Below are 18,349 nucleotides of genomic sequence, written 5' to 3'. Positions count from 1 at the left end.
GTGTACCTCAAAAAGTGTTTTATCTTAAGCTGCCGTAACAATACATAAAAATAAACATTTAATATACACACAACATTTGACCTGCCTACACTAGCATTATGGCTGCAGGACCCAATAAAAGGTCTCAATTTCAGTCTCTCAAACAGCCAACGAGTCAAGACGGCACCGCATTTTTGTTGAGATGACCTTGACCATCTCACCGGACCATTCCCGCATTCTCCGGGATAGAGCGTCGGCCAACTGCCTCCAACATGAATGGGAGATGCTTGACACAGACGGTGTGGGTTTAGCGATCATTTACACCTTTGAGATGCACCGCTCGATTTTTCATGTGCCGGTGGAGGCGGCAGGCAGAACACTACAGAGACCGCAGGTGTCATCTGGATAACCGTTTCATGTCCTTAGCCACCGCTTGAAAGTGAATACGCTGCCTGAAGACCTAGAGGAGCAACTCTGTCAAAAAAGGCATCGAGCAGGAGGAGGAGGAGGAAGAAATGGAAGTCTATTTTAAAAGTTATGCCGAGGAGGGAGTTTAAAAGCCTCGGCCAGGTAAACAGAGAATAATCAGACTTCTAATTATAGGTTGTCTCAGGCTGGGCGGCCAGCTGACCTGAGTACGAAAGTGACATTTAGGAATGAAAAGAAAAAAAGACGTAGCCGGGAAGATTTAATGAGGGAGAGTCTCTCTACTTCCTTTTCCCTGTGGGGATTGACCTTTCCAGCTCCCCGGTGACAACGTTCCCTCCAGATTTATTGGGCCTCTCCCTCGGCTGCTCTGGAATAAAGGGAGGAGTTGCCACACCATCCAGACGCTGACCTTAAATTTGACACAGGCGGGGGAAAAACACGGCGCCTGGCCGGGCCGGCAGCATCAAACGAGAAAGGCTGGAACCAGCGGTGGCAGAAATGAGTTGAAAGCCCGAGACCTTGCAGTGGCACCTTTGTTAATTGACTTTGTTTCCTCCTGGTTCTTTGAGCGCACGATGAATGTGTGCAAGATGACTGTCATGGAACAGAGCAGGAACACTGGGCATTCACACCCGGACACATGGAGAGATCAAAGGGGGCAGCAGGACAGGAGGTGATTGTTGAAATGATGCTGGGAAGTATCCACCTAGGCGGCAGTCTGCTATTGTCTTCAATCAGAGGTACAAGTCCCCCCCTCCTCACATTAAACGCGAGCCACAAGGCTTATGAGTTAGATGAGCAGATTGATAACACTTGATCAAGAAAAAGTTCTGGCATGTAACTCCCCAAGAAACAACAACCTGAGATAATCAAAAGACTGAGATACAACGCGTTAGTGTGCTTTAAAGGTGCTGGTGACAGTTATTTGAGCGGTATCAAGCTCCGAATCAAACTAAATATCTGCACAATATATTAAAAGCTCCCAGCTAATTTAATGCTCAAGCATTTTGATCCAACCGAGATATTTTTTTTACCCTGTACCCTGTTAAGCATCAGTGGTATCAAGCCAAAAAGTGTATTTACCAAAATATTGAACCACCATATTTGCCTGTGTAAAAGAAGAAATAATGTTAGCAAGTAACATGTTTTTCTGCCACAGAGGAAATAAAGTCACATTCAAATAAAGCGATAACGATTGAAAAAAAGTCTACGACATCTTTATTGCAGAACGAACCAGAGACAAAATCATCCATCAATCAGCGAAGAGTGCCACAGAATGTCGTGATGAGGAACACTTCAAGAGGGTATGACGAGGCCGATGTATTTAATGTTTCACTTTTAAGAGAAAATAGGCCTCGGGGAAGAGAACTTCTCCTGAACATTATCTCAGGGAGACTTACCCAACAGCACTGCTCTTGCTGTGTGGCTTCTCTTCAACAACTATTGTTCTAGATACAGGTGATGGAAAATGTGGGTCATCTCGTAATCGGTGTCGATGAATTTTCAGGCCAATGCGGTATTTCTTTAAGGCCCGAGCAACAAGCAGGCCATGAGTCCCAGCAAAGGGAGTATAGCAATGTAAAAGGTCAATGGTCAAGTAAACATACAATTATCACAGGACAAATATATTTGGGGATGTCCTCACCCAAAGCCTTCGGGGGAAAGCATCGCATTTTAAACTGCTGGTCGGACAATCCTGCATGGTGACGTCTCCTTGTCCTTCGCCCGCCGGACCGAGCCAAGCCAAGGTCACTTCGTCGCTTCTCGGACGCTTGTGTGATTGCGAGGGCGTGGGAGAGAACGAAACTGAGCGGGGCCAACGACGAGCAATAAACAATTATGATTTAAAGATAATGAAGCGAAGACCCAGCGCAGCCCCACCACCATGCGGAGATAACGCTATGCATTCCTGTTAAATTATTCTCCGCGGAAGCAATGCAGGAGACAATGTCCTTTTGCTGTAATCGCTGGCGATGCGAGAGGAGGCGCACCGCGAAAACCTTCAGTGGCACCAGGTGTCTGTGTAATCTCAAAGAACATACGGAGGGAGATTAAAGCTGCTGTACAATTACCATTATCTAAAGGCATTTCACAAGGGCCCTTGTCCTTTATATCTCCGTCATCACATCCAGCAGGTGAGAGTAAAGTTGTAAAGTAAAATTGATCGCGGGCTACTACACATCTAGCACGGCAACTATGGTAGGAGGCTTTTTAAAGGGTCCTGGTTGGAGAACATTTGGGGAAACTGAAACCTCGCCTCTTCCATCGTGCTCGGAATAAAGCAGACATTTGTGTTCGGCGAGTCGATCATTTAACTGAGTGTGATATTATCTGAGTCAACGGCGGCAATATTTATGTATTTGTTAAGTGACTAAAAGCCATCTGTTCGTGTCTATTTAATCACCCCAGTGAGCAACATTGTGATTGAGTAGCATTGGCTTCTTTCCTGACATTTGTGAATAGAACTGAATGGAGAAACTAAATAGAGAGTGAAAAAAAAAAAAAAGACCTACTACTTTTAATCAAGAATGATTAACAGCCACATTAAGGAGATCTCACACCTACTCAATTACACTAAATTCAGACAATTATGCTTTATGCTAAACCCTTCAGCTGGCCACAATAACTAACACTGCCTGTGATATTGTTGTCTTAATAAAGTCATTATAGGCATTACTTTGTCTGTCTTTATCGGCTCCTTTGACGTAATTATACACAGCACGCAGCTGTACTGTGTAAACTGTCTAAACAGTCAGGAATATGGACTTTTTTAGTTATATGTAATAGCAGGAAGTAGAAGGCCTAACCTCTATAACCACCAAGATGCTGAAGCCTGCAGATAACAAAGAGCTATTACTGGAAAACAGTCCTGTTTTATTTGGTTTTGTGGTGTGAAATTAAGATGTGAAGCCACCAAGGGATCCATTATTCCTTGTCGTGTGGTTGCAGAGTGTCCTTCCACAAACGGGCAAATAAAACTGAGCAAAGTTTGGTGGCACACATTCGGGGGTAGTCCAGGGAGCAGAGGCTGGACACACATGAAATGAAATATGTGAGTACAGCCGAGACAGCTTGACATCAACTGTGGACTTACTGGCGCTGAGTTTGGTCATTTTCTGCAAAGACGGTGCAAAATATTACCGATTGTTCCTTTACTGTCGACTTTATGGTACTTAGGAGGTTTGAGGCGGTTTCATCAGTTTCCCCAGCCACAACAATAATAGTGTGGGAGGATTTGCTGCTGAGTCACTGGCGCCACGGTAATACGTTTACTTGATGAGTTGCCTATTTTTAAGACAGATAACCTGCAGGAATATTTTAAAGTTGCTGGACTAGAGATAAGTTTCCGCTTTAACATTAATAAATCGACTCATTTGCACCTATGGGTTAAGTAAGCGAACACATTTTCCTCACCCTATGGAGACAAGATTAGACGATTTATTTAATGTTAGAAGAAGCTGCAACAGCAGATATTTCTCAACTCTGACACAGCCCTCACGGGGAAAAAAAGTACCACAGTAAATTCCGAGCAATTAGAGAATAGTCACATGACTATTTATGACTTAAATATTAACTTAAGGAAAAAACTGTATTAAAATATCAATACTTATTTAAACCATTTTATCATATGTCTTTCCACTTTATGATGAGAATAAGACCGCTTGGTGTGAATGGAATGTACCAACTGTTAACACTATCACCACTTGCCAACAAAATGCCATATGTCATCAAAAAATAAATATTCGTCATTGACTCATATAAATAATCTTGTTTTTTCCTCTTTAAAATATCTGGATTTAGTTTTGGGGCATATTCCTGGCAATAACACCACAATGTGCCATTTTAACACGTGTACTGATTAGACAGACAAGACCCAAAGTTTTAATAATGCTAAGCTACACTAACCGGCTGGCTGTGGCTTCATACTTGGCCTACACACATGAGAGTGGTGAGGATCTTCTTATCCATCTATCCCCAAGAAAGAGAAAGAAGAAATGTTCTTACATTTCCAACTGTTAAATATTGCTCTGGTCTATGCTCTTGAATACCTATGTTGAATACACTTATTGTAAGTCGCTTTGAATGAAAGCGTCTGCTAAATGACTGTAATGTGATGTGGAGATGAGCCTATGGGATAGATTATGATTCTTCTGTTTCCCTTTATGAGGTGAGAGTGAGACACTGAGATGGTCACAGTCAAGGTAGGAAATCTTAGTTTCTATGTCTGACTGACCATAGCTAAAAGGAAATGTATTATAAAAAAAGTATTTTATCAAGCAACACTTATTAAAAGTTACGTGCTATAAGGAGTTTAACGTTAGTACTCTAAGGGCATTAGTCATTCACGTACAGTAGTTACTCCGTTACGTTAATATTTCAACTAGTGGTCGACTGAAAAAATGATTTGTAAAGGCCAATATAATAATGATATTTCAGAGCAGGAAAGAGCTGACAGCTCATAAATCGCCAAGACCTATCAAGAGCTGACATTGCTGTATTATATATTTAAGGAAAAAACTTATCAGGTGATATTTCCGCTTGCTGTAAACTCTGCTGTTCCCACGACGGTAAAGTTTCAGCCAACTTTTTCTAACCTTATCGGCAGAGTAATTAGTTGAAGGCTTTTTTTTCATGAAGTGGATAATTACTTTCTAAGGGAAAAAAAAACATCTAGATAATAAATATCTCAAACATAATCCATAAATCGTGCATTTATGTCTGGAGCTCTCCGAGTGTTGTCTTGTCATATCATCTTGAAACACTAATGGTACATCATTCACCAGAAAAAGCATCAGCTAGGAGTAAATACATTTGTTGATTTCCTGTTTGCATCTTGCAAGCACATTAATTCAGATTCACATTAATTCAGAGTGCTGCTCAAATATTTGTGTCATGAGTGTACATTACACAGCTTTAATGCTGAGGAGTTAACCAAAGTCTGGAGCTTTGCGTTGCCTAGCACAATGCATATTTACCTTCATGTCATTCAGCCGAGACTTTCTTTTGAGCCGTCGTAGCAGAAAATTAGAGGCTCTGTGTCTTACTCAAGGAAACATCAGCAGGGTATCGGGTATTTGAACATATTGGCTGCTGCATGGATTCAATATATGCAACAACATCCCGCTGATCACAATAAAGTACTCTCCCAGGATATGTGGTATGCTGTAATTAGCTTCATTTTGGGCTCAATTTAAATAAAGCGGGCCAGAAGAGGTCACCTCATAATTACAGCACTGACGCTTTGACAAGAGCCATTTGGAAAACAAACAAGGCTACAACATTTGTTTAAATTAAATATAGATACCTTTTAATGAACAAGGCAGATGTTTTAGTCAGAATGTCAGGGCTGGCAGAGCTTGTCAGCTGTACTGTACTTTTGCTTGTTTATTTGTCAGTGGTGTGTTTTACACTGCATTCTCTTTCTTACAATTGTCACTGAATAGTTAATGTAAAAACTCTACTTGGTTTTTGGGTGTAATGTTGGGAACACACGTCTACATTTATTCATGTGACCTAACACCGTCACATCCACTGCAGATGTCGCATTAGCTTGATGTTGCAATGGTTAAAATATGCAAGAGAGAGCTGCTGTTGAAACTCATCAGTCTATTGATTTATGAAAACTCCATTGTTTGACCCATCCACCTCCTCGCATGCCCACCATAAGTGGTCTTTGTCAATATTTGATACTAAATCACTAGCTCTGAACCGTAAACTGTATATAAGACGTGAACGTATTCGTAGTGACAGCACCCATTGAATTATGGCTGACGCCATCTTGACTGACGTTTTGCGACCAGTGAACAGAAGTGACCATATTTTGACTGTGGAGGAGTGTCAATCACAAGGTAGCCACGCCCTAAAGCATACCCTGCTTTGTGGTATTTTACTCTAAATGGAACATCATTTTCTAAATGAACATCATGTTAAAGAAGACTTGAAACCAGAGATTGAGACCATAAACTCATGCTCACCATGTTTACTGAGGTCATAAATCAAGTGAGAAATAGGGTCATTTTCTCATAGAGTTCTATACAATCTGACTTATTTTTGCAACCAGGGGAGTCGCCCTGCTGGCCATTTGAAAGAATGCAAGATTAAGACACTTCTGCATTGGCTTCACTCTCCAGAAACGGATGTTGCCTCCTGCTCTGAACGTTGCATAGTCACGGGGATGCGTTTAACTTGTGTGTCCACCATGAAAAAGGATCCTATAGTTGACTTTCTATTGGCATTGTTTTTGTGCATGTTGACAAAGCAGTGGATTTCAATTTCATGACTATTTTAGATTGGGTTGCATTATTTGTAGTCGCCACAAACTATCACTGAACCAGCTGATATTAGCTTTATTGGTCTGGAAGCTGGTTTATAACATTAAATATGATCACGGACCCATGCACGGCGCTTCAACACGACAGACCTGTTGTGCCTATTACAGTTGCTAACCCATAATTGGACAATTGCTGTACAATTGCCAAGTGATCCATACGAATGTACATGTGTGCAATGCATGATGCAAGCACTGAAACACAGTAGGAGGATAATTGAAAAGAGAGTATAACTGGGGTGGGTGTTGATTACAGTCACAAGGCTTACTGTGTCTTCATGTGATGAAGAGAATGACTTCAATTCTCCTCGTAAAAAAAAGGAGCAACCAGTTGAGCATTTGATGGCCGGGGCTTCGAGCAGACCCGTGTGACAGACATCAATGAGGTCGCCCTTCTGAGGCTAAGCTAAGGCATAATAATTAATCTTTTTTGACATCATCATCCTCGGTGTCACCTAGCAACGGTCCATCTGCATTAATGAGACCACAATAGGGAGACAGTGGCGGCCCGTCTAGGACGCGGCGCTCGCTGGCTACCGTGCAAATGCCTCCATGTGGGAGTGAAGATGTAGTGAACTCACTTGATTGATCTTTTCTATTTGTAAAACAGCATTCATCTCTTTTTTTTAGCCTGAATTTGAAGAGAATTTCACATGGTATGAGACCTTCAAAGAGGAAAAACTAAGCATAAAGTAATAAAACATGTATTTGTTTTCAGTCTCGTGTTAGTGAATCCGTCTTCTGGAGAGACAATTAAAGAGAACGGAAGGGGGCGGGGGGGTTAAATAACTTTCATTAAATGTTGATGAGCTCGGTCAGCTCCACCAATCACCCAAGAGACATGAAACTTCTCTTTAACGAAGTCTACATCCGTGCACAACAAAGGGACGTACACGCATGCTCTCCGATTCCCTGAAATCAGCGTACGACAGTGAGTTTGATGATCAGACCAGACCTTTCTGTGTTGCATTCTCAAATGACAGATTTACATCTCTTTCTCACACTCAGACACACACACACGCACACACGCACACACACACACCCTGCAAAGTGCAGAGATTCAAGCCTAACAGCAGTCACCCGCAGGAGAAAAGAGAGACCAGCCTGGAAATTGCAAATGGCAACGTGTTCAGGTAAAAGACTGTGAGTGAGTTCCTCACCGTGTTTACTCCTGGAAAATTGGGGAATAACAGGCTGTCATACGGTGACACATCAGCCTTTGTTAAAGAAATTACTCCACTCTTCGTGTGGCTCTCTGATGCTCGGCCTCCTGGACAAATTGTCCATCTGGCGAGTGCAGACTAAATGGAACTGCGTCTTTGGCATGTTGCTCCGCCGCTCGCACAAAGAAGCAGGGGCAGATAGGAATCCAATTATCCGAGGCAAAGAATGGATGTCTCATTTAAGATGCGGCGGCTCTCGCGACAGTAATGACGGCACCACCGTCCCCCCCCCCGGAGAGCCGCATCTCTATCGACTGCATCATCTTCTGCTCAACACTAACTCATCTGCGGCCATATGCCGAAAGCTGTCGGGCATTACAGATCTTTACAACTATTTTTTAAGGCACGGGAAGCATGGCTGTCAAAGATAGAAATATTTACTCACATGTAGCGTAGATGTGGGTTCTGAGCGAACGCCCGAGCCTGGATCACCCTCAGGTTGCAATTCATGATAGTTCTGAAACGGGAAAGAAAAAAAAAAGAAAATAATAAAATACAGATGAAAACCTAGCGTGGAAACATACAAACGCGCACAGTTTCACATCGGGCCATTTTAAATGTTTTTTGTTTCTTTCTTGTTATTGCTGCATGTCTTTGTGTTCGTGAAGGAAGGAAAGAAACTTGTTTCAAATGCAGAAAATGGTGGACTCAATCTTTTAACCACTGTAACGAGACCATGTCTATTCCAATCATTTCAAATTTAATCTGCACGCGCGCGCCCTGCGGAGCTGGCACCGAAAAGGATGTTCACTTTGAAACACCGTCTCATTTGTGAACTTTTGTGAGACTTTACTATTGACCGAGTAAAACCTCAGATTAGAGCGCGTATTCGAAACACATTTCCACATTGTGTCAACTTGCATGGAGTGAAATAACTGTGAAATTCAACTAATCCTCATTTTGCCGTGGACCCCATGGAATACTCTCCAGGAGTCCCAGCGACCCATTTTGGTTGCCAGTGTTCAGGGCTACAATGGTAATGACTTATAATCTTATAATCACAGATGGTGCATCTGAAAGAAGTCGTAGACATCATTATACCCAGCTGTTGGTGCCAATTACCTTCTAGAAGTCTAATCATACCTCTGTGGTGTTCGACTGGGATGTCATCACCCCAACGTTCCCAAAGTGGGGCTCTGGGACCTTCGAGGGTCCTTCAGAGGGTTTTTTGGGGCCCATCGATACCTTCTGATGGGTTCCCAAGAAAATTAGCAAACACTTCACTGTTATTTCACTCCATAGAAATCAGTACAACAATGATGACTGTAGAGCTTTGGTTATTATCCTCCCAGCAGTAATAACAATTACATTGAACACATCTCTGTAAGCAGCAGGGATTTGATGCTTGTAGCATTTAATGTGGGGTCTTCAACAAGTTTGAGAGTTTTTTAGGCCGGATCAAAAGATGTTTTTTGATCTTTGTGTCATTTAGATTTCCAAACAACACAAAGAACAGACTGAAAGGTCACAGAACTTCATCAAAGTATTGTGTTACTTTAAAGGGGGAAGTATCCTCATACAAAGGTTTGCATCATATCTTACTAAAAGTTATTCCTCACTTTTCGTGAGTTTTTCTATGTATGTCCAGCAACACGTGTCAATTTTCCCTCATTATATGCCTAGAGTCTTTTCAAAAATAAAGTTCTACAACAAATACATAGGACACAATTTGGTTAGGTTTAGGACACAAATCTACTTGGTTGGGTTTGAGAAAATAACTTCGTAAGTTACATGACAAATCAGCGTATTGACCTCTGGTTACACATGGGACACGTCAGCAACCTCCAGGATGAAAACCCGGTGTACCGCCCAACCATTCACCACAGCCTCCTGCCTATGTGGCGTTATTTGGTCTTTATACTTCCTTGTTTGAGATCACGTGGTATATATATGAATTAATTTCGGAGGATATACATATTACAGCGCATTCATGTTTGTATAAATGGTGTACGAGAACGGCCAGTTGTGAACAACCATAAAAAAATACTGGACGGATTGAAACGAGGTAAAGACAAGATTTTAAAAATCTACTTGAACATACAATACCAGAATTGTGGTAAATGCCAACTGGCAACTATCTAAACTATAAAAGCACACATTTTAGCACATAGGATGCACAAGAATAACAGGGATGAGTCTGGTTGTATTTAAATGTTTTCTTTTTGCATCAAATCCCATTAAAAAGACAACAGCTATATATCTATTTAAAAAAAAGACATCACTGGGTGACATGTTCCTTCGTTACCACGAGCTAACGCATGTTTATCGAACTGCACTCTACCATCTCGCTTCGGCTTCATCCTCAGATCAGGTGGCAATTACTCCACTATATCTTTATGAGCAAATATTTGTTTGCTGCTATATTAATATTCACACTCTCAAATAAAGTGCCTTTAAGGCTACACTGTGGTCCTTTTAGAATATATGAACAATAAACAGTTGAGGAATGGATTTGGCTTCTTATTCTGGAGATGAACCGTACAGCTCAATAATATATATATATATATATATATATATATATATCAGGCCAATGTTTATTTTAATGAATTATTGCATCCATTTTCTTTTGACTCAAAAAAAGATGAATTAGATCAAATGGAAAAACGAGGTGAACCCCTCATGCCTCTATGCAGCTAACAGCCCCACAAGGCAGCGGGAAGGCCCCGACTCCAACCGGGGAGAAGCCGGCAGTTCCCAGACAAGGCAGCGGGAGAGAGGTGGTGGTGGTAATGAGAAAAATGCTAATTTAGTGCTGGAGATATTACACTTGGCCTCCCTGATGAGGGATCAAGGGGATCAAGGGAGAGGCCAGCTCTGACTTTTGGAGGGCAAGGGAGAATACGGATCTCTGCAGAGAGCGGGGAAAGGAGAAGGAAGAGGAAGAGGGAGGTCGGGAGGCGGCGGCTGAGGGAGGAGTGCGAGGTGAGAGGAATGTAAAGGATGTGGCCTGGTAGCGTTGGGTAGCACAGCAGGGAAGGAGCGTGAAAAGAGATGAATTTGAAAAAATAATAATAATAAATCCCACCGCTACAGCGGGAACCCCTAATTCAATTTCCCCTGCTGCTTTTTAGCATTATTTGATCAGTGGTTAAGCAAAGCGAAGGGGATGTTCCACCGGCGTGCGACTGTCGAGAATTAAAAGCCTGTTTAAACATCGGCTCGCGTTAGGATCAAAAACATGCCCTTCACTCCCTCCCCGCACACCCCGACTAACACCGTGTCATCTATTTTGAAAATGAACCGGGTTTCTGTCACATCCAGAGAAGTATTGTTAAAACCAGCGACACCGCAGCTGGAGCCACTTGTGTTCTGAGCTGAATTACGGCTCTCATCTGTGGGGCAAAAAAACAACAACACATTGGCCGCTCTGCGGTGAGCAGGCGGGCAAGCTGAAACACGGATCGACAGCGGTACAGGTTCCACATCTGGGTCTCCATCAACGGCCTCCCCCTCCTGATATCGGCATCAACACTCACAGTCTCTGCAGTCCAGTGTAGAGCTCCATGTCGACGTCTCTCAGAGTTTGCAGTCCCGTCCAGTTCTCTATGTGTCTGCAAACAAGAGAGAGCGAGAGAGAGAGCACAGTAAATGAGAGGTCCACCCGAGAAAGGAAAACAAACCGGGAGATGTGACGGGACAAAGTCAGTCCCGAGTTAGCTGTGTGTTGCCAGTTGTTTTTTGAATCCATATCCATTTAAATTGCAATTATTGGAACAGTTCTGACAGAGCGCTCTCTGCTGCCTTCTGATAGATGTAATTGCCGAGAGGCAGGTTCTGAAGGGGGAAGTAGTGTGAGCGGGGGGGGCAGACCAAATAAATACTGCAGATGACTTCTTCCAACACTATCACCACACTCCCCAGGGATAACTCCGTCCCGGCGCCTTTACATTTCGCTGCAGGACAAAGAGCGTTTGTAAATTATTTGTTTGTTGTGGTTTTGGAAATTAAATGGGCAACACACACACACACACAGGGCACACCGGTTTCAATTAAGCCGGTAGAAATGAGGAGATGTGGCAGGAGACATGGCAAAGGCTGCATGGCTTTGTTTTGGATAGAGGAAAATATCATTAAAAACACTGAAGGGGACTTAATCCCAAATGTCAGATTTCAAATTAATACCACAAACATGACCATCAGCGCTAAACATATTTAAGTTTTACGTGACAGCACGACAGCAGATATAGAGACACGTAAATATCTACATGCATACAAATAGAAACACATGTTGCAGCCTAAGCCGTAACATTCAAATTGCACTCACACTTCACCGTTCAGTATCAGTTCTGCAATCAGACAGCAGTTTGTATTTCATGACGACAGCAGGAGAATAATATTCCCACGATTGATTTTGGCAAACTTGCTCCCGCAGCACATCTTTTGGCTCTTGTGCATCTGGTGTTCAATGACGATGCAGTCTGTTAATTCGAGCCCTGCCCCCGGGTTGCATCACCTGCTTTGGTGGGGAGGGATACAGGTCTGCCAAAACATAACAAGCACTGGTGGAACCCGGCCGTGCATGACTTTATTGTTGGCTACTGGGTTGCCAATTCTTTCTTTTTTTAGGAGGGCTGGCAAGTGGGAGCATTTAGCAGTAAGAGAACACGAGTGATGTTGTTTCAGAACGGTTTTTATTCGAGTAAATGAGTCTTAAAATGATGATTATATCCAGAAAGCTAGCAGTTGGGGCCGTAATGTGAGCTGAGTCACAGAAAATTGAGCTTGGATTTGCCAAATGGTCAGCGACAACCAATCTCAGCGGAAACAAATGCAGTTTTGTGCGGGTGAACCGGTGACTGAGACCGTTTTTACATTGGGTTTATATTGAGCCCAAAAATGGCCCTCTGGACAGCTCTAGCGTTAGGTATTTAGTTGTTGCATGTGGATTGAAAATACAAATGCATTTTCATTCGTGTTCAAGGTGATCACAACATGTCCAAAGTGTGTTTTGGGTGCATTTACACCTGTACTTTCAGGTCTGATTGCAATCTGTTCACATAAAAATCAATAAAGCTCTACACCAGAAGAAGAAGAACTTACCGGCTAACAACAACAGCTAGCTAGTTAACGATCAGCAAACTAACACAAACACATGGATGAATCGCTTTTATGAATACAAGCAAGACAAGATTAGCTTTTTATGAATCAAATCGCTATCTGACTTATGGAATATTTGGCTGAGTGTATATTTGTTTTTAAATGTATTGGAAAATATATGACATTTTAAGATTTGGAGCCATAATTTGGTGCTAATACTAACGCTGCCAGTGTTACTTAAGCTCACTCAAACTGTCTCATTATCGTCGTTGCGAAGGCAATAGATGCTAACAGCCACGTGAGAGCAAAACGAACGTTTGCGTGCGAAAGTGTGGCAGCTGCCCCTGCTTCACGCCCACAGAGCAACGTTGCCGACGTCGACATTAGTGTTGAACTGAGGGCAGCCGATCCTGAAGGCAGGGAGCCGAGTCATTAATGTGACCTGCAAGCTGACATGACGGATTCCCTTTGCAAGGCCTTGCTCACTTACGTAGAGAAGTCTACCGTAGTAAATAGTCAGTCGATAATTTTCACTGCCTGTGCCTTTAAGAGTGGGTGAAGTGACACGTGTTTAAAACATCAGTGGCTTTAAACTATTTACGTCTATATTGTGAATCAATCTTGGATCAATTCGAGCAACTCAACCGTACCCCTAAAATGTTAAAGTTTGTCACGCATGTAAATTGAGTCAGGCTCAAGTCAAATTAAAAGACTGGAGGAGCCTGCACCTCGTTCAACTAAGATATTTTGGCAAAGAGCCTGAGAATGTGAAAACATGCAGCTTATGCAGACACCACAATATGGCTGAATCCTTGTCAATTATCCAATGAGGACTAGACACAAGTTTGGCCGGCAGGAATGTCAAAATAAAATCACTCAATAAAATCTTGGCATATAAACAGAAAAAGCTACAACACAAACCACTAGAGGAGAAGGCCACTGAAATAAGGAGAGTATTTGAAAGCCGAGTTAAAACTTATTTGAAAAAAAACTACGAAACAAGTTTATTGAATATCTAGAAAAAGGCACTCTCCCTCTTGGATGCAAGCTTCTGAAATGAAACATCCAGTCAGCTTCTTTCCATTTCCTAAATAACTTAGTGTCATCAGTGGTCAGCATTTCATTGGACCACTAAAAAGTAGGCGGGCTTATAATGCAGCACCTCCCTTGTCGCCAAGTTGCCGATTGTTTGAGGGTATGATGTCATAGTGGTATATATTAGTTGGTACTAGCTTAGGTTAGCACACGTCATATTTTGTTTTGCAGGAGGAAGATTATTGGTTTTTCTCATCAAAATCCAAAGGAATTGATTTTTATGCATTCTTTCACAGGCGCACAATATGACCGGGGAAATGATCTAAGAGAATTAAAAAGGCTTTTTTTAGTTCATATCGCCTTCAGTACTTTTCTTACTTACATACCGTAGTTGACAGGTGAAGTAGCAACAGCGTGCTCAAACCACTTGAACATGTCAAGTTTCTTTGAATCTAGTGCTATGGAGGATTGCACATGGCAAAAAATTAAAGCCAAATAGGAAACAGCTGAGTAGATTTCTATCATAATAAAAGAGCTTATGTGCACTAAACCTTGCTCGGATATTAGCACTTGTTATTATCCACACTTGTTCAGGCTAACTTGATGCACTGTAATAGCTGACAGCTTTATAATGTTTCTGTCCTCGTTGGGAACGTTTCAACAGGAATTTGGCATCCACAGTGATTAAATACACAAGGCAATATGACCAGCTTGCATCAGTGGGACATAATTTCAACAATATTGTATGCCCTCGTAAGATACTGATGCAATATTGCGATATTGGAAAAAAAAAAGTATAATTTATGTGAGCACAAAGTGTTTTCATTTGCCGCACCGCTTTATGCTCTGTGATCAAATTTAGCACTATCCCCATTCCCAACAAGCTGCCGTCAACAAACAGCACAGAGGAAGCGGGGAACAACCTCCCCGCGGACCCAAGCATGTTGTCTGCGCAGAGAGTCTGATTGTCCACGGCACATTGAATATGCATGTGGATTAGGCTGCTGTGAAAAGATGGATATGAATAACAAAGCTGCTTTGATTCTGCTGGGGCATTCAATCCCTGTCCTGTTATTCCCGCATCCTTGAAGGATCCACGAATAAAAAATGGCACCAAAAAAATGACAGTCAACATAATTCGAAAAAATAACGGAGAGGCAAAGATTTTGCATTTCGGGCGTTCGAATAGACACTCTCATCACCGCGCTTACAATAATTGACACAGTGGGGTAATTTTAAATCGCTGGTTTGTCAAAATTAATATTACACTGATGAAAGAAGATTTGAGCAGTGGAGAAAAGGGGATGTGAGTTTTTTTCTTGACAACACGATTAGAATGAAAGTCTGTCTCTCTTATGACTGCCTCTTCTCTCTTGTCTGTCTTTAATTATTTGTTCTCTGCGTAGTATTTCAAAGCAATTCTGTTTTCCTAAAGGACTTTCTTCATAAATGTGCCATGACAGGACTTGATTAGTAGGCAGGAAAAGAGGATACTATCAGAACAAATTGTACAGGCAGATCTACCAGCTTGATCTCTAGCATTCAAGCCTATATGAAAGCCACCTTCCATCTGCTTTAGAAAATGGCCTCCAACAAAGTACAATCTGAACTGGGTGGCAGGATGGTTCAGCGCTTGAGGAGAACACCCTGGAACCAAACAGTAACAGATTCGATCCCAGCAACAGCCATCTGTTGTGTTGAAGCGGCCCTGGGCAACGCACTGAACCCCTACCTGCTATCTTGTTCTGAGCCGCTGTGAATATGAGCAACAGAAAAAAATTCTTAATAGGTAAAGATATAAATAAATAACAGTACAATGGCAGAATTCGAAAGAAGAGAAGGATGCCAATTTAAGCATCGAGCTCTGGAATAAAAGCCAATGAGAAGCTTTTGGATTTCATTTAGTGAGTGCCGTTGATGTATGGAAGTTTATTAGTGATGAAACTATTGAGCAGTATTATGCTATTCGGAATTTAAGGGCATGGAGGGACCACATGAAGAATTATACTGGAGGATTTTTGAGCAAATAGCAGAACTTTTCTTGCTCAGTACGGTCTATGTGTGTGTTCATATAGTAGTGTTGTCATTGTTTAGCTTCTGTTTTTTAGGAGACCTTTAGCAAGGCATTTCCCAACTTTACTCCAAATCGCCAAATGCGAACAATAGAGCATGGTTTTTAAAAGGGGAACATTTAAAACCAACGTGACTTCAGTCTGTCTTGAGTAAGATTAGAGATGTGGTGTTGTGTTGTGATCAGCAAAATGTGATTCGGATGCCACATTTTAACTGAACCAATCCCTCAGCAGAAATATGCAGTAATATAAGAACAAGATACACAAGGCTCCCAGTAGAGCAAAAACAAAATATCTTTGTTTCTCAGTAATCTTCTCTGATTCCGCTCAATACCGCTGTCTGTCTGTGATTTACGACTTTCTTGCGATGATCTACAATGCTCGCACCGCTGCCTTAATGGGAAAATGTTTAATAAAATAGAATGTCTCTGGTGTGTTTCTGGGATATTGATCTACATTCTGCCTCCCTCTCTGTTTTCAGAGCGGCAGTCTTCTACAGCCCAAACACTTCGGAGTGGGGATGCGCGGGGTGAAGTAGCACTCATCTAGATTAAAGCACATGCCTCACATCAATCAGATAACCTGTTTGTTTTTTTTGTGTGTGTTTTCTTTGCTCCACTCATAAGTGTTTGCAAGCTGCATTGTAAAAATGGTGTCGCATTAAAAGGACACAGTGGAAAAAGCAATGATGAAACACAGAGGAAAGGAAGCTATTTCCTTAAACATTTGCCGCAACTGGTAGAGTGGAACAGATCATCCCCAAGAATAATCCTCAGGGACATTTGGCATTCAAAGCTTGTTTCAAAGAGAACAAGTATTACAATCGATGCGGTTTCTCACGAAGACAAAGCCACTCCTGTTACCTCTATGCAAATGCAATCACAGGCAACGGCCGACAGATGCACAGGCTTCCTTCCTAAATGTATGGGCCTATGAAATGATACCCGCCTTCCATCTGTTGGTCAGAATCTGATTTATAAAACACTATCCAGCAGTATTAATATACAAAGCCAACTGGGAGCGTAAGGTGTACTTTTATTTTTTTCACTTTTCTGCTTCATGCTCGTACAGCGACACACCGAAAAGCTGTACTGCCGTGCAAGAGCACTCAAACAGCAGGTGCTGTGCACATGAAGGATGAAGTGGAAAAAGTAAACGGTATCTTCGCTTCCCTGTCTTATTTCATCCCTGTGTTGGTCACAAGACATGAGCATGAGCGTGCACGTCCAGTTGGTCCTCCTTTGATAAATAATGTTTGGAATTATTTCTTAAAAAGTGATTCTGTGTTCGTATTGGCAGATAGAAACATCATGGAGACATATGGGGGGGCACTGCTTCTCCAAGCCGCGCTTTTACTGGAAAAATATGAAAACCGGGCAAATTGTGACAATTTGTCTCAATTACATGAACAGCAGAGACTGCGAGCTGGAGAATATGATATCGATATTCAAGTGACAGGCAGAATTGACCAAATTACAGCTTTATTAAAAACGATTCTCCTAGATGGATTCAGCACTGAGGATAGAGCCCAATTTTTTTTCCAGCAAAGGCATCTAAAAATCCATGGGGACAGATAAATGCAGGGAGAGAGAGAGAGAGAGAGAGAGAGAGAGAGAGAGAGAGAGAGAGAGAGAGAGAGAGAGAGTACGGTTCAGGACAAAGCAAAAGGGAAAAAATAGCAGGAATGAAATTTCAATTGATTGCTTTAGTTATCAGAGGTTTCCCAGGGACCGATCCTCAAGTGGGAGGCACAGCCCGAAATATGGTCCGATCAACCAAATAGTTGCTTCTACTAAGTACTGGTCTCAGTGGACCTGGACATTATTTGGGCTAAAACAGTCTGCAGCCATTTTTAATAGCACTCCAAAGACTGTGTGGGTAGTTACTGCACTGATCATAGTATATCCGATGACGCTCACCTACACATCCTCTATCGCTTTTAGAACCCTGAAGTGTCCACCTGTCAATAACAATCACACGCTTCTATTCAAGGTGCTTAGGAGGTTGGGCCGTTGCTGAGCAACCAAAACCCGGATGCTGCGATTGTGATGAAGTTGCGGTACTTTAGCAGTGAGCCTCGCTGACTGAACCGAACAGAGTCAACACAAAGATAAATGGCTTTTTTTTTTTTTAAATGGCTCACAGTAGCTTGACTTCAGAATTCGTCCTCTTCAGTTTGGCTGAATATGAACCGGATACTGTGACGTCCTTGGACGGTGGAGCGGATTGGTTGAATTCTTCTCACA

At 42.2% G+C, this 18,349-nt stretch overlaps 1 protein-coding gene across 5 annotated transcripts in view; it reads right to left on the bottom strand.

Moving 5' to 3' along the window:
* Positions 1–17,670, bottom strand: part of ntrk3b (neurotrophic tyrosine kinase, receptor, type 3b) — a 148,273-nt gene extending 130,603 nt beyond the window's left edge. For all 5 annotated transcript variants that reach the window (XM_031848519.1, XM_031848523.1, XM_031848520.1 and 2 more), the window contains exons 1-2: positions 11,436–17,670; positions 8,345–8,416 (exon numbers count right to left, since the gene is read on the bottom strand). In XM_031848519.1, coding sequence (XP_031704379.1) covers positions 8,345–8,416; positions 11,436–11,653 — 290 coding nt within the window. In that variant the 5' untranslated portion in view covers positions 11,654–17,670. The remainder of the gene's footprint in view (positions 1–8,344; positions 8,417–11,435) is intronic.
* Between the last annotated feature and the right edge of the window lie 679 nt (positions 17,671–18,349).

The sequence above is a fragment of the Anarrhichthys ocellatus genome, unplaced genomic scaffold (genome assembly GCF_004355925.1).
Source record: "Anarrhichthys ocellatus isolate YVR2014 unplaced genomic scaffold, GSC_Weel_1.0 scaffold8, whole genome shotgun sequence".
NCBI classification, from domain to species: Eukaryota; Metazoa; Chordata; class Actinopteri; order Perciformes; family Anarhichadidae; genus Anarrhichthys; species Anarrhichthys ocellatus.
Note: the sequence above shows the minus strand (reverse complement) of the source record. Positions and strands in the feature narration are given on the sequence as shown.